Genomic DNA, 15,927 nt, shown 5'->3' with positions numbered 1-15,927 from the left:
CTTGCTATGAAAAAACTCTCTCATCACACGAGAAGAGAAACAGTAACCTCACTTTGAAAATCAGCTCCACTCAAGCCTAGTCCACGAATGAGAACCACCTTTTCTACACAGGACCCTTGGTCACGAGAAGCGCCCGCGGGCGCGCCCTGACCCCACGGGCCCTGGTTCGCCGTTTGCCGAGTGCAGGGATCTGGCAGTGGATCAAATAAGGCTAATTGCAGCACCGCAGCTGTGGCCTCCAAACTGGCCTCTGCAGCTAGATTTCTAGATTGGAAGTTTTTTAAAAAGATGTTTCATAGCCAGCAGGAATCAATAGAAGAGCTGGGAGCTGCCTGCAGCTCCGTCCCTTCCAGCAGGAGCCTACTCAGCCCCTCCAAGGCCAAGGGACGATGCCTTGGCCTCGCCTCTCATGTCTGTGCAGCCCCACAGTCCAAGGGCAACCAATCCACTTCTACCACATAGCAAGTTTAGTAAGGGGGGGGACAGCATATGTCACAGGGACAGAGGTTCGTGGCCATGGCCCAGCTTGAGAGAGACACTCGCTCAGGCAGGTGCGGGGAGGGCCTATTTCTCAGCGTGTTTCTCTTCAGAGAGGAGTTGAGTGGAGGCAGGAGCTCAGGCCCAGTGGGGATGGGTGGAGATGGGCCTGTTTGCCAGTGTTAGGAAGTCATCACCGATCAGGTGTGGGGGGTGGGTAGACAGGAGAAAGATGCCCTTGAAAGCCTGAGCAGGGGTGAATGGCCCCAGAGCCCCATCTGATCCAGGCCGGTGAGGGTCGGAGGCTCCTGCAGAGGCAGTTTGGATCTGCCCGCACACAGGCTACTGGAATAGTTTAACCCAGCAACTTACCCTTTTATACCACAGCAAGTGTTTGCTCAACTCTGTCTGCAAATTAACAGTTAATACCTGCAACTACAAATGTTTTTGGTCCGAAATACTGAAATAGGAAATCACGCTCTTCCCCGACTCCTCTCCCACCCCACCCCCACCAGAGTGGAATCCGCTGCAAAATCTCCAGCCTTAATTCTTGCTTCAGGACCCAGACCGGCGTCTTGCTCTAGGGCAGCCCAGGGCAGAGGGGCCAGGTCTGCCCACGTTTACCACTGTTACCAAGCCACGGCCCTCTGGCCAGTACCTGGCCATCCTCAGTGATGCGGCCCACCTCGGCCCCCCACCAAGCTCTGATCGTGAAGAGGCCACAGGCGCCCTTCCAGCCCTCCTCAGGCCCCACCGGCTGCTGCTTCCCGGCGGCAGCGATGGGAAGCAGGCTCTCTGGGGAGCCCGGCCGCACACGGGGCTCGCAGCCCATGGTCACTTCCTGATGGCAGAGCTGGGGGTGGGGTGGGAGGGCTTGTTCCCCGGCAGTATCTGTTCTGTGAAGTTTGTTAAATGTAAGGAAAGCTTAAATTCTTGTATCTTTAAAAGAGAAAATCTTATTTAACCCTTTTGTGTTCTAGATTTACTTACACACATAGCCTAGAGCTCAGTTTTAGTTTTAACATTGTGAAAATATTAAAAGAATCTTGTAACTTTATTCTTTTTTCTCCTGCTGAAAAAAAAAAAATTAAACCAATCGTATGAAAGTTTGGATTTCTCTGTTTTGCCGGTTCTCCTAAGTGCCACCTGGATGACCAGGAAAACAATAAAAGGTCTCCCCAGCCAGAGGTTGGAAGAGATGGAGGGCTCTTGTGTGCACTGTCTGGGGCTCACTTGTCTGGTAAGTGTCCAGGCTCCACAGTTGCTCCTCTGGTTTCTCTTGTGTGGTTCCACCTCGGGAGACCCTGGGGTAGAGGTGTGTCTGCTGGGCCCAGCCTTCTCTGGCAGCAGGGAGGTTACGTACCTGGGGGAGATGGGAAGAATGAGCACCAGCCCAGAGGGCCCCCAGCTGTGCGAGGGTTGGGTGTTCCTGGGTCCTGGCATATCCAAGACCCGACTTAACGAAGGACAGGCCTGGAGGAGAAAGATTCCCGGAGGGGACGATCAGAATGATGTAAATGCTGTGTAGAGGATCACCTAACATGCCTTAAGAAAGATAGACTAGGCTATCTCAGGATGGAGAGGTTGTGCCTGGGGTCTGCAGTACCCAGGGCCTGGAAAGGCGTTCTGAGAAGAAGGTGCTGTAGAGCTGTGGTCACAGCGTGGGCCCACATTCCTCTTTCTTACCGTCCTAGAGCAAGTCAGCCACACCTCACCATCCACACGTGTACTGGGCGTGATACTCAGGCCCCACAGAGGGCTAGCTGAGATCACAGGAGACGGGCTTGTTTGGGTGCTGTCTGTCTGCCTCCTGCCCAGAGGCAGAGAAAGCATGGAGCCGTGGGGGAGGGACCACGACGCACAGGAGTCTTTGCATGATTTCTGAAGGGAAGCCACATCGCAGTCTCACAGCTGTCAACTCGGTTGTTGTGAACACACAATTTGTATGTTTGCTCACCTAGGCTGCTATGCAAAATGAAGCTGCATCCTGCCCACAAATGAACACGTATTCCAAACAGCAACAGTGCCCTTTGGGCTTCTGGACACAGTCCTCCTTTACAGATGGCTCAGAAGAGCTGTTCCCCATCCCCAGCCCAGCATGGCCCCTACCCTCCCACATCAAAGAGGTCCTCACCAACCTTTACAGACCCAGAAACCAAAGATAGAGGACGTCTGCGTTCTTGGGTGAATTCAGGTTATACACGTCTGGCAAGAGTAGCTCATGGGCCAAGCCCCACGGCCACGCTGAGGTGCTCCCGCCACCCCTCCCTCTCCACACCGCAGTCCCGAGGCTGAGTCCGGTCCTCACCCTCCTCTGGCTTTTCTAGATGTGAGGGTACGGGTGGAGCGGCCTTGGAACCTCAGTGCTGGGAGAGCCTGACGAGAGCGTCCTGGCTGTTCCTCAGAGCTGGTGCTGCCTCTCAGGTCCCTTCTGGAAGGGAGCTCTGAGAACTGGAGCTGCCCTCTGCAGAAGGAGGCCAGGAGAAGCTGGGCCCCAAGGCCTGGGGAGCTCTGAGCTGGCCTGGGCTGGTCAGCAGCTCTGTGCTCCCTGCGCACAGGCTTCTGGATCTCACTGTCAGCACCCAGGGCCACTGATGGGGACCCACTGCCTGGGGCAGGTCTGGGAGGGGGAAAACCCCCGTAGCAGCTGGGAGTAAACCAGGAACGTGGCGCTAGAAGCAGCCATCGGGGAGGACAGTGCCCCCCACACACAGGGTGGAAAGCAGAGGCCGAGGGGCATGGTGACCTTGGACAGCCTGGTCCTCTGTGCCCCACTGCTGCTCAAGTACCCTCCCTGTCCTGAGCCACAAGCCCTCGGAGGACGCTATCTGGCAGCAGATGGACAGGCTGTAACAGTGTCACCAGTGTTCCCAGGGCATCCATGGGAACCCAAGCCCTGGGCCCCAGATCCCGCCTTACAGGCCTCTCAGCTCCTCCTGCCGCTGGCTCTCAAAGGTGGTGGCCTCCAGCTGTCCCAGCCGCAGGGACAGCCAAGAGGAGACAATAGTGGAGGCAGCTGTAGGCAGCAGCGCCTCCTGCTCAGGGCTTTAAATACTCAGGATGCATGGGGTAAATGCACGAGACATTTATCATGAATTACAGGTGGATGATTGTGGGTCTTTAGGCCCTGAGGCCTCTAGGGGAATATTTGAGTTGTTTAGGGGGCGGGGGAAAGCAGAAGCTAACTTGGTGGGCTTGACGGGCCCCTTTCAGAGTCTGCCTTCTGGCTGGGAGAGGACAGGTGTAGGGAAGGACGGCCGGGGGCCAGGGGCTCTGCTGCCCATCTGGATAGTCAGTCACAGAGGAAGCAAAGGACCAGGCCCAGGTCAAGACTGACTCAGCCAGATGAAAGGGAGGGCACCCTCACCCCTCTGCTAGGTTATTCCATGAGCATTATTACTTTAGTAATTTTTTAAAAGTAGAACAGTGATTTTCAAAAGTGTATGCCTGTCCTCACCTCTGCAGTGGAGGCAGGTCCTGGCCTGTGTCAGTCCAGCAGAAAGTCCTGCCTGAAGGCACGTGGGGTGTTTGGTGGGGGACATGCAGCTCCCCGCGCCTGCTGAGGTGCGACGGCTCCTGCGGCCAGTCTGATGGAAACCAGCAGAACCCCCAGGTCCTCTCCCCACACCTCAACACAGGGGCGGGGGCTGGGGTGTATCGGAATCTGGTTTACTTTCCGACCAAACCCTCCCACCACCGTTTCCACTCATTTTCTGCAAAACACCAGGGCCTCAGGATCCTGTCCAGTAACCAGGTATGACCAGGTCAGCTTCTAGGAGGAGAAACGGGCGCATCCCTGTTGCCCTGCACATCCCTCCCCCTCCTCCAAAAACTCCTGCGCAAACACCAGGCCCCAGGACGACTTCTCATTTAATATTAGAATAATGAAAACCATGGTGGCACAGAACCACGAACTGCATTTTAAATTCCTAGGGCCACTAATGAGCACTGAACTCCTGCTGGAGCTGTTATTAGGACAAACATTCAGAATGGATGGCTGCAGCCACGAAAGGAAGTGGAGCGTGGCCTGCACCACTGCAGCCACAGCTGCCGCCTGTCCGGCCGCCACCCTGAGCACCTCAGCTGCACCCAGAGGAGCTGGCCGCCCATGTGGAATGCAGGAGTGACACGGTAGCACCAGAAAACAAAACAAAACCAAAACTCACTAATGAGGAAAAACTCCTAGAAGGAGACACATTTAATTTTCTTTTCCTTCTTTGACACCCTTCTTCTCTATCCAAAGGGAGGTTCTTAATTGAAGCCCACAATGGGGAACGCTCCCTTTCTTTATTATCAAATGGCCTCAGCACACAGGATGCTCTGCTTTTTATCACAGATTAGACCTTCCTTTTTTCCCCGTGGCTCTACAAAGGATAAGTGATTACAATTTTGTTATCTTCTGAGTTAAAAAAAGGTGAAGTTGACTGGGTCAGCACTGTCTGCACAGCGGTTTGACAATTGGGGCGACAGCATAACTACTGAGCAATTTTTGCACAATTCAAAAGCTACTTTTTTCTTGGCCAAGGAATTAGTCTACCAAACACATCCCACTCTTGCTAAAAATAATTTTCTTTTCCCAACTCTTCTAGGAATAAAACACTTTTAATGTATTTGTCAGGAATCAACACTTCATTTACTAAGATTAAAGAAGTGACAAAGAGCAATTGAGAAGAGTCCCACATCCATCATGGGCTCATGGTTCTAACTAGAATCAGAAGAAAAATGGAAAAAGCACTGAGAATATGGGAAAACGTGTTTGCGTGTGTGATACTGTTACACCTGTTTCTCGTTCAGAGTGCTTTGCAGCAGCCCCCGCCTTTAAGCCCGCCTTGACTGGGGCGCCACGAGGCACACACCCCGCCCTGCCCACCGTGCTCAGCACCAGCCCTCCAAGGAGGTACCAGAAGGTGACGCTGAAGGCTTTCGCCAAAAGCCCCAACAAAGTGCATTTTACTCCCCCACAAAGCATGACCTAAAATGAAGGGCAGGAGGTTCTGCATGTTCAATCTCTAGACTTGGGTAGTGGTTACAAAGGTGGTGTTTCACAATAAAGGGCCAGAGGCCACAAGCACCCCTCTGTCCACCTCACCAGACCTCCTCAGAGCAGACGCCGTGGGACTGCATCCTCACGGGGTTGGGGGGCAGCCACGGGCCCTCATCTGCCACTGCCCCCCTCACAGCTTGGCCAAGCCTGCTGCCTGGTGTCCCACAGCTCCCAGGGAGTCAGCCTCCACCCTGTGCTGGGCTGAGGGCTCCGCGGGCATCGGGCTCCTTGGAGCTGGGTCTCATCAGCACTCCCGTTTAGCTCTATTGGTCTCTCCCCAAGTTTGGGGGCCATCTTGGTCCTGCTGGCTCATGGGGGGTTAAGTCCCCTGCGGGACCAGCCAGGGCTCTGGAGAATGCCAGGCACCTGGGGACTTTTTCTTGGCTGCGCACTCATCCCTCGTTCCCTGGCAACGCGTCTGGTGTGTCGCACCTCGACTGGGGTGTCCAGGCCCCTCCAGCCAGGCATACAGAAAGAGCCCCCATTCCCCAAACCACAAGGCTCATCAAGGAAGGCAGAGCCCCTGCCTGGTAACAGGAGGCCGACCAGAGCAGGCTTTGCTGAGCTTCATCAGTGTCTGCTGGGGTCCAGAGCAGGCTTGCATCCAAGCAAGGCCTCTAGACCATCAGGGGGCCTCAGGGGAGGCAGCTGCGGGGCTAGGGGACGGCGATACCGCTGCACAGAGCTGGCCTCAGTCCTGCCCGTCCTCAGCACTGCCTCTCAGTCCCCTTCCTTCCCTTTATCTGAAAGCAAGGTGTGTCTGAAGTGCTGGAGGAACAGGAGAGAGACAAGCTTTATTCTCTCCAGACAGACCTCAGGGCAGAGATCTGGAAGGAACGAACACCAAAGAGAATTCACAGAGGACAGGAAGCAGAGGGTGAGCCACTGGCCATGCAGGGCACAGTTCATGCCTCTTCAGGTGTGAAGCTGAGTGTCCAGGACGCAGTTAGTTACCTGTGCCTGGATGGAGAAAAGTACTGAAGGGCTCCAGACCCTCCCCCAGCCCACCCCGCACTTCCCTGGGTCAGCAGTGATTCCTCTCTGGACAGGTGACTTCAGAGTTTGAGAAGAAGCCCTTGAATAGATGATACTTGCAAAACATTTGAACCCTGCCCTCTTCTGACTTCCCTGCTCCTCCTGCCTCCCCTGTGGGCAGTGAATGCACCGCTGGAGGAAGTGCTGAGTTGTCAGGAATCCTCAGCTCTAACTGGAGAAGGGGCTGGATGCTGAGGGAGGCAGCGCCAGCCACAGAGCGCGGCCAGCCACCCGTGGCAAGCAAGCGAGCGGCACCGCTATTTGTTACCAGAGCCCCTCTCATTGTGAAAAGCTGTTCCCCTCAGAGGGTTCCACTCACCCCACGCAGGGGGACGCAGACAGAGATCAGAGTCGAGGGCACCGAGGGAGACTAGCAGAAAGACAACCTTCCCGTTTAATCATGCAGCTTGAAGCTACCCTACTATTCCAATACTGATAAATCACAACTACATCACACTAGGAGGAAACAGCTGACCCACTGGCTCTTTGTACACCCATGACCATGTGTCTTTAAGACAGAAAGGACCCCCCGTCGGCCCCACCCCTCCTCCAAGCAGGATGCACAGAGGACCTGATCGTGACAGCCAGCCAACGGAAGAATCAGGGGATGAGCAAAAACCGGACACAATCTGATCAAGTTACACAGGGCAGTTAGCACTGGGATGGAAATTACTCAGACACACAGAGCCAGATCAAGCGACAACTGTCAGATGAGATCGTTTCAATGAGGACTAAAAGGAAAGCTTCTTAGAACTGATGTTTTTTTTTCAATCCCTGGCTGAGTATTATGGTCTGGGGGAAAAACAGCAACCACCGATCACCGCCACGCGGGAAAGGCCCACTTTTGCATTCCCGACACCGACTGGCAGGACGGCTGCCTCCACACCGCTCACTAACCTGTGGCAAATGGAGGACAGGTCCAGCCCAACCGGAAGTTGGTATACACTCATACATACTTCTGAACATTATATTAGCTGGTGGCATAATCACTGTTTCCTTGTAAGCCTCCCAAGCTTAAAGGCTGGATACGTTTCAGGAATGACAGGTTAATAACTTGGCAATTCAAGTGATTATTAACTCCAGTGTCCACAGATTAATTTGCTCCTTGTGTATTTTGTTGATCTTCCTCAAAGGATTTTCCTTGTCAGACCAGGTGCCATGAGGAGCTGCATCTGTGCCTCATTTAGGAGATGCGCATGATATTTCTCAGCTCTACCCCACGCTCAACCGTTCAAAACTAAGGAAGGAAAATTACAGCGTCAAAAGGGATTAAAACAAGTGATTTGCTGTTTGAACCTTTCATAAAGATCTGGAAAACCTATGATTCAGCAAATGGAGAATAACTAAAAGAAATAAAAAATTATTTAGTTGCCAGGGCAATGTGTTCCATAAAAGTAAACACTCTAAGGAAACCCATTTCCTACAGGGTGCCTCCAGGTAAGGAAGGCCTAATACATTCTCTTCCATTCCTGTGTTCATGTGCCATCTTTGTATTCCGACTCAGGCCTATTACTTCCTTCTGTGGTCTTTGCAGGGTTAGATTAGAGAGGTAGGGTGTTAATGGACTTGATGAAGATTGAAGACCCACTTTCTCCCCCTGGAGACCAGCCTGATTTGAACAAACTGAGGAGAACAAAGCAGCCCCTTTGTGTCCTTGGGAGGAAACCTGTCCTGTGCGTTTCTGCAGCCAGGTCTGTTCCTTGTGGGGCGGGGGTGGCGGGGGGAGGCGTCCACAGGCATCCCTGCTTGGGGAGGACACGGCTCCTGTGCCACCTGGGCCCAGCCGAGTCACTCCACACGTGCGCCTCCTTTATTGGTGCTGCCGGTTGGCTGAGTATGAGTTGGAGCCTGGGCTGGAGTGCAGTGAGTTGCCGCTGGGGGCCTGCAGGGCGTGGGAGTCGGGCTGCTGACTGGCTGGGCTAGTGTCCCCTGTCCCCGATTGCTCGCTGTTTTCCTCCTGATGGTTGCTCTGCTGCTCGGGACACTCAAAGTGGACGCAGTGGAACACCTGTTGAGAGAAAGGAGAGACCTGGTGAGTGATGGGTCAGTGTCGGAGCCCAGAGCTGCCATGAGTCGGGACACTGTCCCCATGGGAGTGACGGCAGGTCCTTCCGCTCCCCCCCCCCCGCCCCCCGCCACTGGCACCGACAGGCAGCAACTAGAGGGTGGTAAGCGCTTTTCAATCAGGATAGGGGACCGATGAGCCTAAGAGTTGCACGCAGCACAGCACGGATTCCTATAAAATGTTCCCACTGGATTTCTCCATTTTGGGTTACTTTTGTCTCATGAGCTTTTCTTTCTTTTTTAATTAATTAATTCTTACATCTGGCAGTTGGGTTAAAAGTCAGTGGGGTTGATGGTGGCAATGGCTGCATGATTCTGTCAATATACTAAAAAGCACTATGCTTTAAATGGGTGAGTTGCACGACATGTGAATTCTACTACAATAAAGTTACTTTCTAAAAAAGCCTACAGGGCATCATTACCCCAGGGGAGGACCCAGGCTTATCTCCAAGGGTCCAAAGAGCAGTTGCTCACCCCCTCCTGTGCCCTCCGGCGGGGAACAAGTTCTTGGTGCGTAATCATCCTCTGGGCAGCAGTGCTGGGGAGGGAACTTCAACCTGAGGTGACCTGGGCCAGCCGGGAACAAACACCCTCATGTGGAGGAATGGCCCCCCCGCAGGAGCCACGAAAAGCCTGCGTTCCACCGTGACTCACTCAGGAAGCACCACTGAGCAGACAGGGCACCACTCAGAGCTCGGCAAACAAGGGTGAGCCTCGGCCCTGACCTTGAGAACACACAGCACGGCTGGGGGTTGGGGGTGAGCCTGCCACGCCTGGAGCAGGAGGTAACTGCTGGTCTGTGAGCCGGGGGCACAGGGGCAGCCAGAGGAAGCCCACGCCAGAGGAGGGTCTTTAGGGATGCCCTCCCCCCCACAGAAATTCCTCTCTCCACTAACAGCCAAGTCCTCCAGCGGTCCCTGCTCTGTGGTGCCTGTCCTGAGCTCTTTACAGGAGAATCACATCCTCTCCTGGGGGCGTCTTCAGTCTGAAGCACACAGATCGACTTTCCAGGGAGCATGCTGGCAGTTTTAAGGGAATCAATTTCCAGATCCTCAAATTCAGTATTTTCTAAAACTGCCTGAGAACATGACTGAATTCACAACACCCTTCCCCACCTCACAGAAGGAAAGCACAGCCCTCGCCTGCCCGTGCTACAGTACGCACTGGGGCACACCGACCTCCCTCCCACGGATGCCAAGCCCTGGATGGGGAGCACCCTCCCATGAGTCATGGGCCCTGATGCCTTCCGGGTCCCCATGAGAGTGAAATTTGGCCTGAGTGAGATGTTCTGAATTCAGAACCGAACTGTATATGTGACTCATGTAATTCTTTTAAACGTAACTGCAATTTTCCCAGAATTATAAAAACATTTTCAAAATACACTGGCTAAATCCCATGAATAATTCCACAATTACTTTCAGATTTGGTGTGCCTTATTCAACGAGTTGGTTAAAATCTATTTTACCAAATCATGTCATCAAATATGTATTCCTAATAATCCTTGTCTTCCGTCTTTTAAAATGTTTATTTTTTTCTATCTCATATTAACAAAAATAATTGTATTTAAACTTATGAAGAAATTTTTACTTCTCAACCTTAAAATGTTCAAAAAATTACATTTTTTTCCCAGAGCTCTTTTAGGGGATATGCAAACAAAATGTTTGAAGGCCATTGCTCATAGCGCTTAGAAGACTCTAAGCCCTCAACAGAGTCCTTTTAAAAGTTAATAGGCAGGAATTCCCTGGCGGTCCAGTGGTTAGGACTCTGCGCTTTCACTGCCAAGGATGTGGGTTCGATCCCTGCTCGGGGAACTAAGATCCTGCAAGCCATGCGGTGCAGCCAACAAGAAAAAAGAAAAGTTAATAGGCAGACTTGCAGCCACATGGATAGATCTAGAGATTATCATACTAAGGGAAGTAAGTCAGAAAGATAATTACCATATGATATCACTTATATGTGGAATCTAAAATACAATACAAATCAACATATCTATGAAACAAAAACAGGCTTACAGACATAGAGAACAGACTTGTAGTTGCCAAGGTGAGGGGGGTGTATGGCAGAGGGAAGCACTGGGAGTCTGGGATGAGCAGATACAAACTATTACGTATAGGATGGATAACAACAAGGTCCTACTGTATAGCACAGGGAACTGTATTTAATATCCTGTGACAAACCATAATGCAAAAGAATATGAAAAAGAATATATATATGTATGACTGAGTCATTTTGCTGAACAGAATAAACACACATTGTAAATCAACTATACTTCAATAAAATTAAAAGAAACTTAATAGGCAGGCCCTGGAGGGAAGGCGAGGACATTTTAGGGTTAGAAGTGTTCCGGGCAAGGGGAATAATATGGGTGAAGACCTTGGGTGGAAAGAGCCAAGTGATGTCTGAGAAGATCTGAGTGGCAAACCGTGAGGAGAGGGGAAAGTCGGCAGCAGGGCGATTGAGAGCTTTGGAGCAGAAACATTCTATGATCTGCTGGAATAGGATTTAGGGGTGAGTGCCAGTTCCTGAGGGGCCTGATGGCACAAGACAGTCTTAGAGACACTGTTGTGGTAGGCCAGTAACACGACAGGAACTGAGGCGGAGGGAGCCGGAGGCCACCAGTGGCTGGGGGACCAGGAGGCAGAACCAGCACCGTGGACAAATACCTGGTAGGGCCCCGGCTCTCCTACCGGTGCTACCGTATCCCAAGGGTTTTCTCCCTTTGGCCTCCAGACTTCTAAACCAGCCCTAGATAAGTAAGATGATGCAAGTCGTTGTAAAGCTGTCATCGAACGTAGGCGCAAATGCTGAGGCTAAACTGTAAGCATGTAACTGGCGTGTAGTGATGTGCTTGGAAAGGACTGGTGGGTGCCTGGGCCTGCGTGGACAGCTGTGAGAGGCAAGCCATGTGGTACAGGGCCAGGCTCCAAGCCCTGGCCACCCACTGCTCCCAGGAGAGCTCAACCCTCACTCTCCTTGGGTCGGGCCCACCCTTTCCTTCCGAGTGGCCTGCTAGCTCAGAGGACCTACTGAACTTGGATCTGCCCATGTTTCCTGAGTCCTGGATAAGGGCCTGTCTTTAGAGGATAAGGCACTGGTACCCCGGGAGTGGGCAGGATGCAGCCAGGGCTGGACACCTGCCACTCTCCCTGAGAAAGGACCAGGCGGAGGAGACTGCAGGGGGCTCAGGAAGTGCAGAGAGCCAGGGGGACGCGGCTGCCCCTGCTTCCTCCTGGGAACTCTACAGCCTCCACGGCTAGAGCACACGCACCGTGCACACCCACACCACGCACACAGGCACACGTGCACTATGCACGCATACACATGCACCCTTATTCTGCAGAATCAGGTTCACGGAGAAGACAAATGTAATATCAACTGTGAAATTATACTTAAAATATAAATTCCATGCTTACCTTCCTGCATCACTATTTCTTCCATATTCCCACTTCAATTCATTTATCTACCACTGTTTCAAATTTCACCTTTCAAACTAATATGAAGCCCGAGACCACGCGTCCTCTTTGTATGGGCAGAGTGTATTTTCTCTCAGAGTGAGCAGATTTCTCCCCTTAAAGCTCAGGCTGGTGCTGCTTCCTGTGGACCCGAGTCAGCCCCCAGTCTCTCCTTCCTTTCCTTTCCTTTCCTTTCTCCCTCCCTTTTATATCAACTCTCTCCCCTTGGGCCCACCTGCAGGTGCTTACCTGTCAACAGCCATAGGGGAGGGCCTTTTCTGGGGATTTAAACCTGTCTGGGCCGCCAGCTCTCACCTGGGCTGCTCAGGGTAAATCTGAAAATCCTCTATTAATACCTCTTCTCCATCAGCTCCACATTCTTTGAGCTTCTGAAGTGACAGGACCACCTTCTGGTGGGTTAGTGACAGTCTCTTTAGAGCACCCGTCTTTCCAAGCACGGAGTGGGCCATGGAGACAACCCCCCAGAACACATCTTGGCTTCTGCACACCCCCCGCCACACTCTCAGTGGATCCTCTCCCTAGACCTCCTTGTAAACGAACAAACATCCTTCTCTTTCTCAACACCACCCAGAGTCACCTTTCGTCCCCGGCGCCTGTGTCTCCTCCACCTGTTCTGAACGATGCACTTTACGGCACCGTCCCCATTCTGACCTGACCTCCTTACCCTGCCCCATCACGCCCGCAGTCGGCTATGTCACCCCGCTCTCGCGCTCCCCGTCAGCATCTCTGAGGCTGCTCCTCGGAGCCCTAGGCTGATGCTAATCCTTCAACTGATTTAACGCTGTCCTGCTGCGTATTACCTTTCCCAGTGAATGGGTTTTCTCTCCTTGTGCTCTCATGAACCTCCCTTCGGGTCTCTTAATTTCTAGGCCAGCCTGTGAGGCTCCAGGGCCCAAGGCCCAGCCTCTCCTCCTGCCTGTGTCCTGACCTGTCAGTTCCCATCTGACTCAAGGACCGAGGCGTGGCCGTCCTTTCTCCCACTCAGGGCCTTGCACAAGAATAAACAAATCAATAAAAACCCTGGATTGAAAAATAAAGTTAAAAAAGATCTCAGTGCAGCTGGCCGCTAACTAACGTCTGGCTCTCACCTAAGGAAGGGTCCCCATGGGTGACGCAGTCCAGAGAGGCAGGGTGGGTTTCTGCTCCACGCTGTACCCATAAAAAGCCTGGAGGACGCGACTACAGTGAGCACTCAATACTGCTGGTAGCCGGACCCCTGCTGTTGCCCCGTTCCCACTGTTACTCCCATTCCTCTAACTTGGGTGACTTAACTGCACCACTGTCTCTAGCCCACTTAACCAACCTGTTTTAAAATAGCAACTCGAATGGCTATTATTCCCGACATACCTAACGGTACTGTTTTGGTGTCCTCCTGTGGATGCTCCTCCTTGGAGAAATCACAGTCATGCCTCTCCCTGACCCTGCAGAGCTCAGCGTAGGCTCTGCCCTCTAAGCTGGGGGAAACTGGGAGCCTCTGGGAGCCCTGGGAAGCCCTAGCCGCCAGCAGCCTGGCCGAGCCTCCGCGGCCGGATGTGAGGAACCAGGGCTGTGTCAGGGCTGCGCTTCAGGCTGTGGCCCCGGAGTCCCAAGGGTGTCACTAAGGGACCAACTAACTTTGATGCGGGTTCACTGAGCATCTCCAGAGCCAAGCGGGCTCTGCCAAGTCAAAGGCAACGCACAGGAAACAGTTAACTTTGTAAGTCACAAACCATGTGGTGAAGATTCCAAGTGAAAAAGGGTGTTTTACAGATGGAAAGATGGGTGCGGAGGTAGAGCATGCAGCGGGGACAGAGCGAGCAGATAAGGGCGGCAAGCTGGGAAAGGACTGGCGCCTCCATGTTCCAGGCTCAGGCTGGGGGGCAGGACAAGGTGACACCACACGGTAGGCATGGCCAGAGGAGCCAAACACGGTGAGGAGGGTTTGGAGGTCAGGAGGTCCAAGTGCATTCTTTAATTCACTCACTCACTCATTCATTTATTCATTCCAAAACACAAGGCACCTCCTGCACCCCCTCCTGTGAGGCCTGGCCCCCTCAAAGGGTGCACCAGCCAGTAAGGATAGAGACACGTGAGTGGACAGGCTCTGGCCACCAAGGGAGCCATGAGGGTGCAGAGGAGGGGCCCCCAGTCAGCCAGTGGAGCAGGGGATGCCACCTGAGCTGAGTCAGGGAAGATGAGGCAGTCAGGCAGAACTGGTCAGAGGAGGGAGGCCTGGTGCAGGAGGAGGGTGACCACTGTGGACTCCCAGCCAGCGTGATGACAAAGAAAGGCGGGAACGGGGGAGTTGGGGAGCAGGGCGGCAGAGGCAAGAGGCCATGGCTCAGGGGACTGGGCGAGGACCCGGCCTGGACCTGGGCAGGGAGCCAGGGTCGCCGTACAGAGGAGAGTCTTAAAAACTTAAGTATTTCTTGAGTTAAAAATATTACGAAAAGAATACATTTATGGTGACAAATAATACAAGTGCCTGAGGAAAGAAGGTAGATGACAACAAACCCTTAAACCTGAAATCCCCTGAGGTAGAACATAGCAATTTGGGATAAACAGGAAAGAATCATTTTTAAAGGATAAATAACAGAACCTGATAACAGGCTTGGTAAGACTGACACAGGAGAGGGAAGGATTCTTCACAGCCTCTAAGGATCCTCTGGGAGGATGGAGGCTGGGGGACTATGGTGCTGCAGCGGGCACAGCACGGGGGTCCGAGGGGCCTCCAGGCCCAGCCAAGTACCGGGGACCTGGACCCATCCTCAGAGCCTTCCTTTCACTGCTTTTGTTTTTTAACCTTCAGTGACCTCACTGAGCATAAACACTGGCCCGAGGCTAAATCACACAGTCCCTGCTGTCAGGACCTCTACCAGATGGAACTCAACCCACGAGTGGTGAGTGGGATTCAACCTCAGGGTGGAGCAGCTCCAGAATCTGTGCTCTCTCCATATCAGGATGCCTCCTCACACAGACAACATAATAGCAAGTGAGAAGGAATACACAGTGTGAGAAATTAATTTCACCTGGAAGGGAAGATCAGTGAGGAAGGTGTGCATAAACCAGGCTTTGAAGACAGGGCGGGAGTGGCCTTCCAGGCAGAAGGGACAGGGAGGACTCCCAGATAAAGGCTTGGGGCCTCGCTCGCCTTCTGTACACCAACGTGCCAGCTCAGCTGTCTCAGTGGATAATCCAACCCACTGGCCTTGAACCTAACATGACGACAGTGCGAAGCCAACACCCAGCCAGGTCCTGGACCACTGCAGACAAGGATGAACATCACGGTGTCTGTACCTCACCGTCAGCATCTTGTGCAAGGCTGGGGTTCTTCCCTTAGGACCCTAGGCCCCTTCGGATGTGCACCCGTTGCAAACGGGCATCCAGAGAGGGGGCCTGTGGGCGGTCCTGACTCTCTTCATGGGAGCAGGGGTGGAAAGTGAGCCTGTCCTGGAGAAACTGGCACCTTCTCTGGTGGCCAAGTGGTCGGGGCTGGCCCGAGATGCCTGCCACCCCTGCAGAGGTGCAAAGGGAAGAGAGGCTGGGATGCCTCTGCTCTTTTCACACAGACACTGGAGGTCGCTGTTGCCTGGAGGAGTCGTCACTGCCACGAGGGGCGGTACCAGGTGCCACGTGGAAACTGCCGCTTGTCCCTCACACCCCTAAGCTCCTCTCCCCACGGAGCACCTCAGGCCTCCCTCTCGGTGGAACAGCCAGGTCCTGAGTTTCTCTTCGCTCAGAAGCTTGTGTGATTCAATTTCTTTCCTCCAAACCTTCCCAAGACTGCGATACCCCTTGGAAAGGATGTGACCAAAAGTGAATGAGGCATACAGGGCAGAGTCACACTACTGATTT

At 53.2% G+C, this 15,927-nt stretch overlaps 1 protein-coding gene across 1 annotated transcript in view; it reads right to left on the bottom strand.

Moving 5' to 3' along the window:
- Nucleotides 1-7,486: 7,486 nt before the first annotated feature.
- Nucleotides 7,487-15,927, bottom strand: part of BTBD9 (BTB domain containing 9) — a 405,922-nt gene continuing 397,481 nt past the window's right edge. Inside the window, exon 11 of the mRNA XM_029243461.1 lies at nucleotides 7,487-8,564. Coding sequence (XP_029099294.1) covers nucleotides 8,367-8,564 — 198 coding nt within the window. The 3' untranslated portion in view covers nucleotides 7,487-8,366. The remainder of the gene's footprint in view (nucleotides 8,565-15,927) is intronic.

Source organism: Monodon monoceros, unplaced genomic scaffold (genome assembly GCF_005190385.1).
Source record: "Monodon monoceros isolate NGI ecotype Baffin Bay Population unplaced genomic scaffold, NGI_Narwhal_1 Super_Scaffold_3, whole genome shotgun sequence".
In the NCBI taxonomy this organism is placed as follows: Eukaryota; Metazoa; Chordata; class Mammalia; order Artiodactyla; family Monodontidae; genus Monodon; species Monodon monoceros.
The sequence above is the reverse complement of the archived record's forward strand: the minus strand, read 5'-3'. Positions and strand labels throughout refer to the sequence as shown.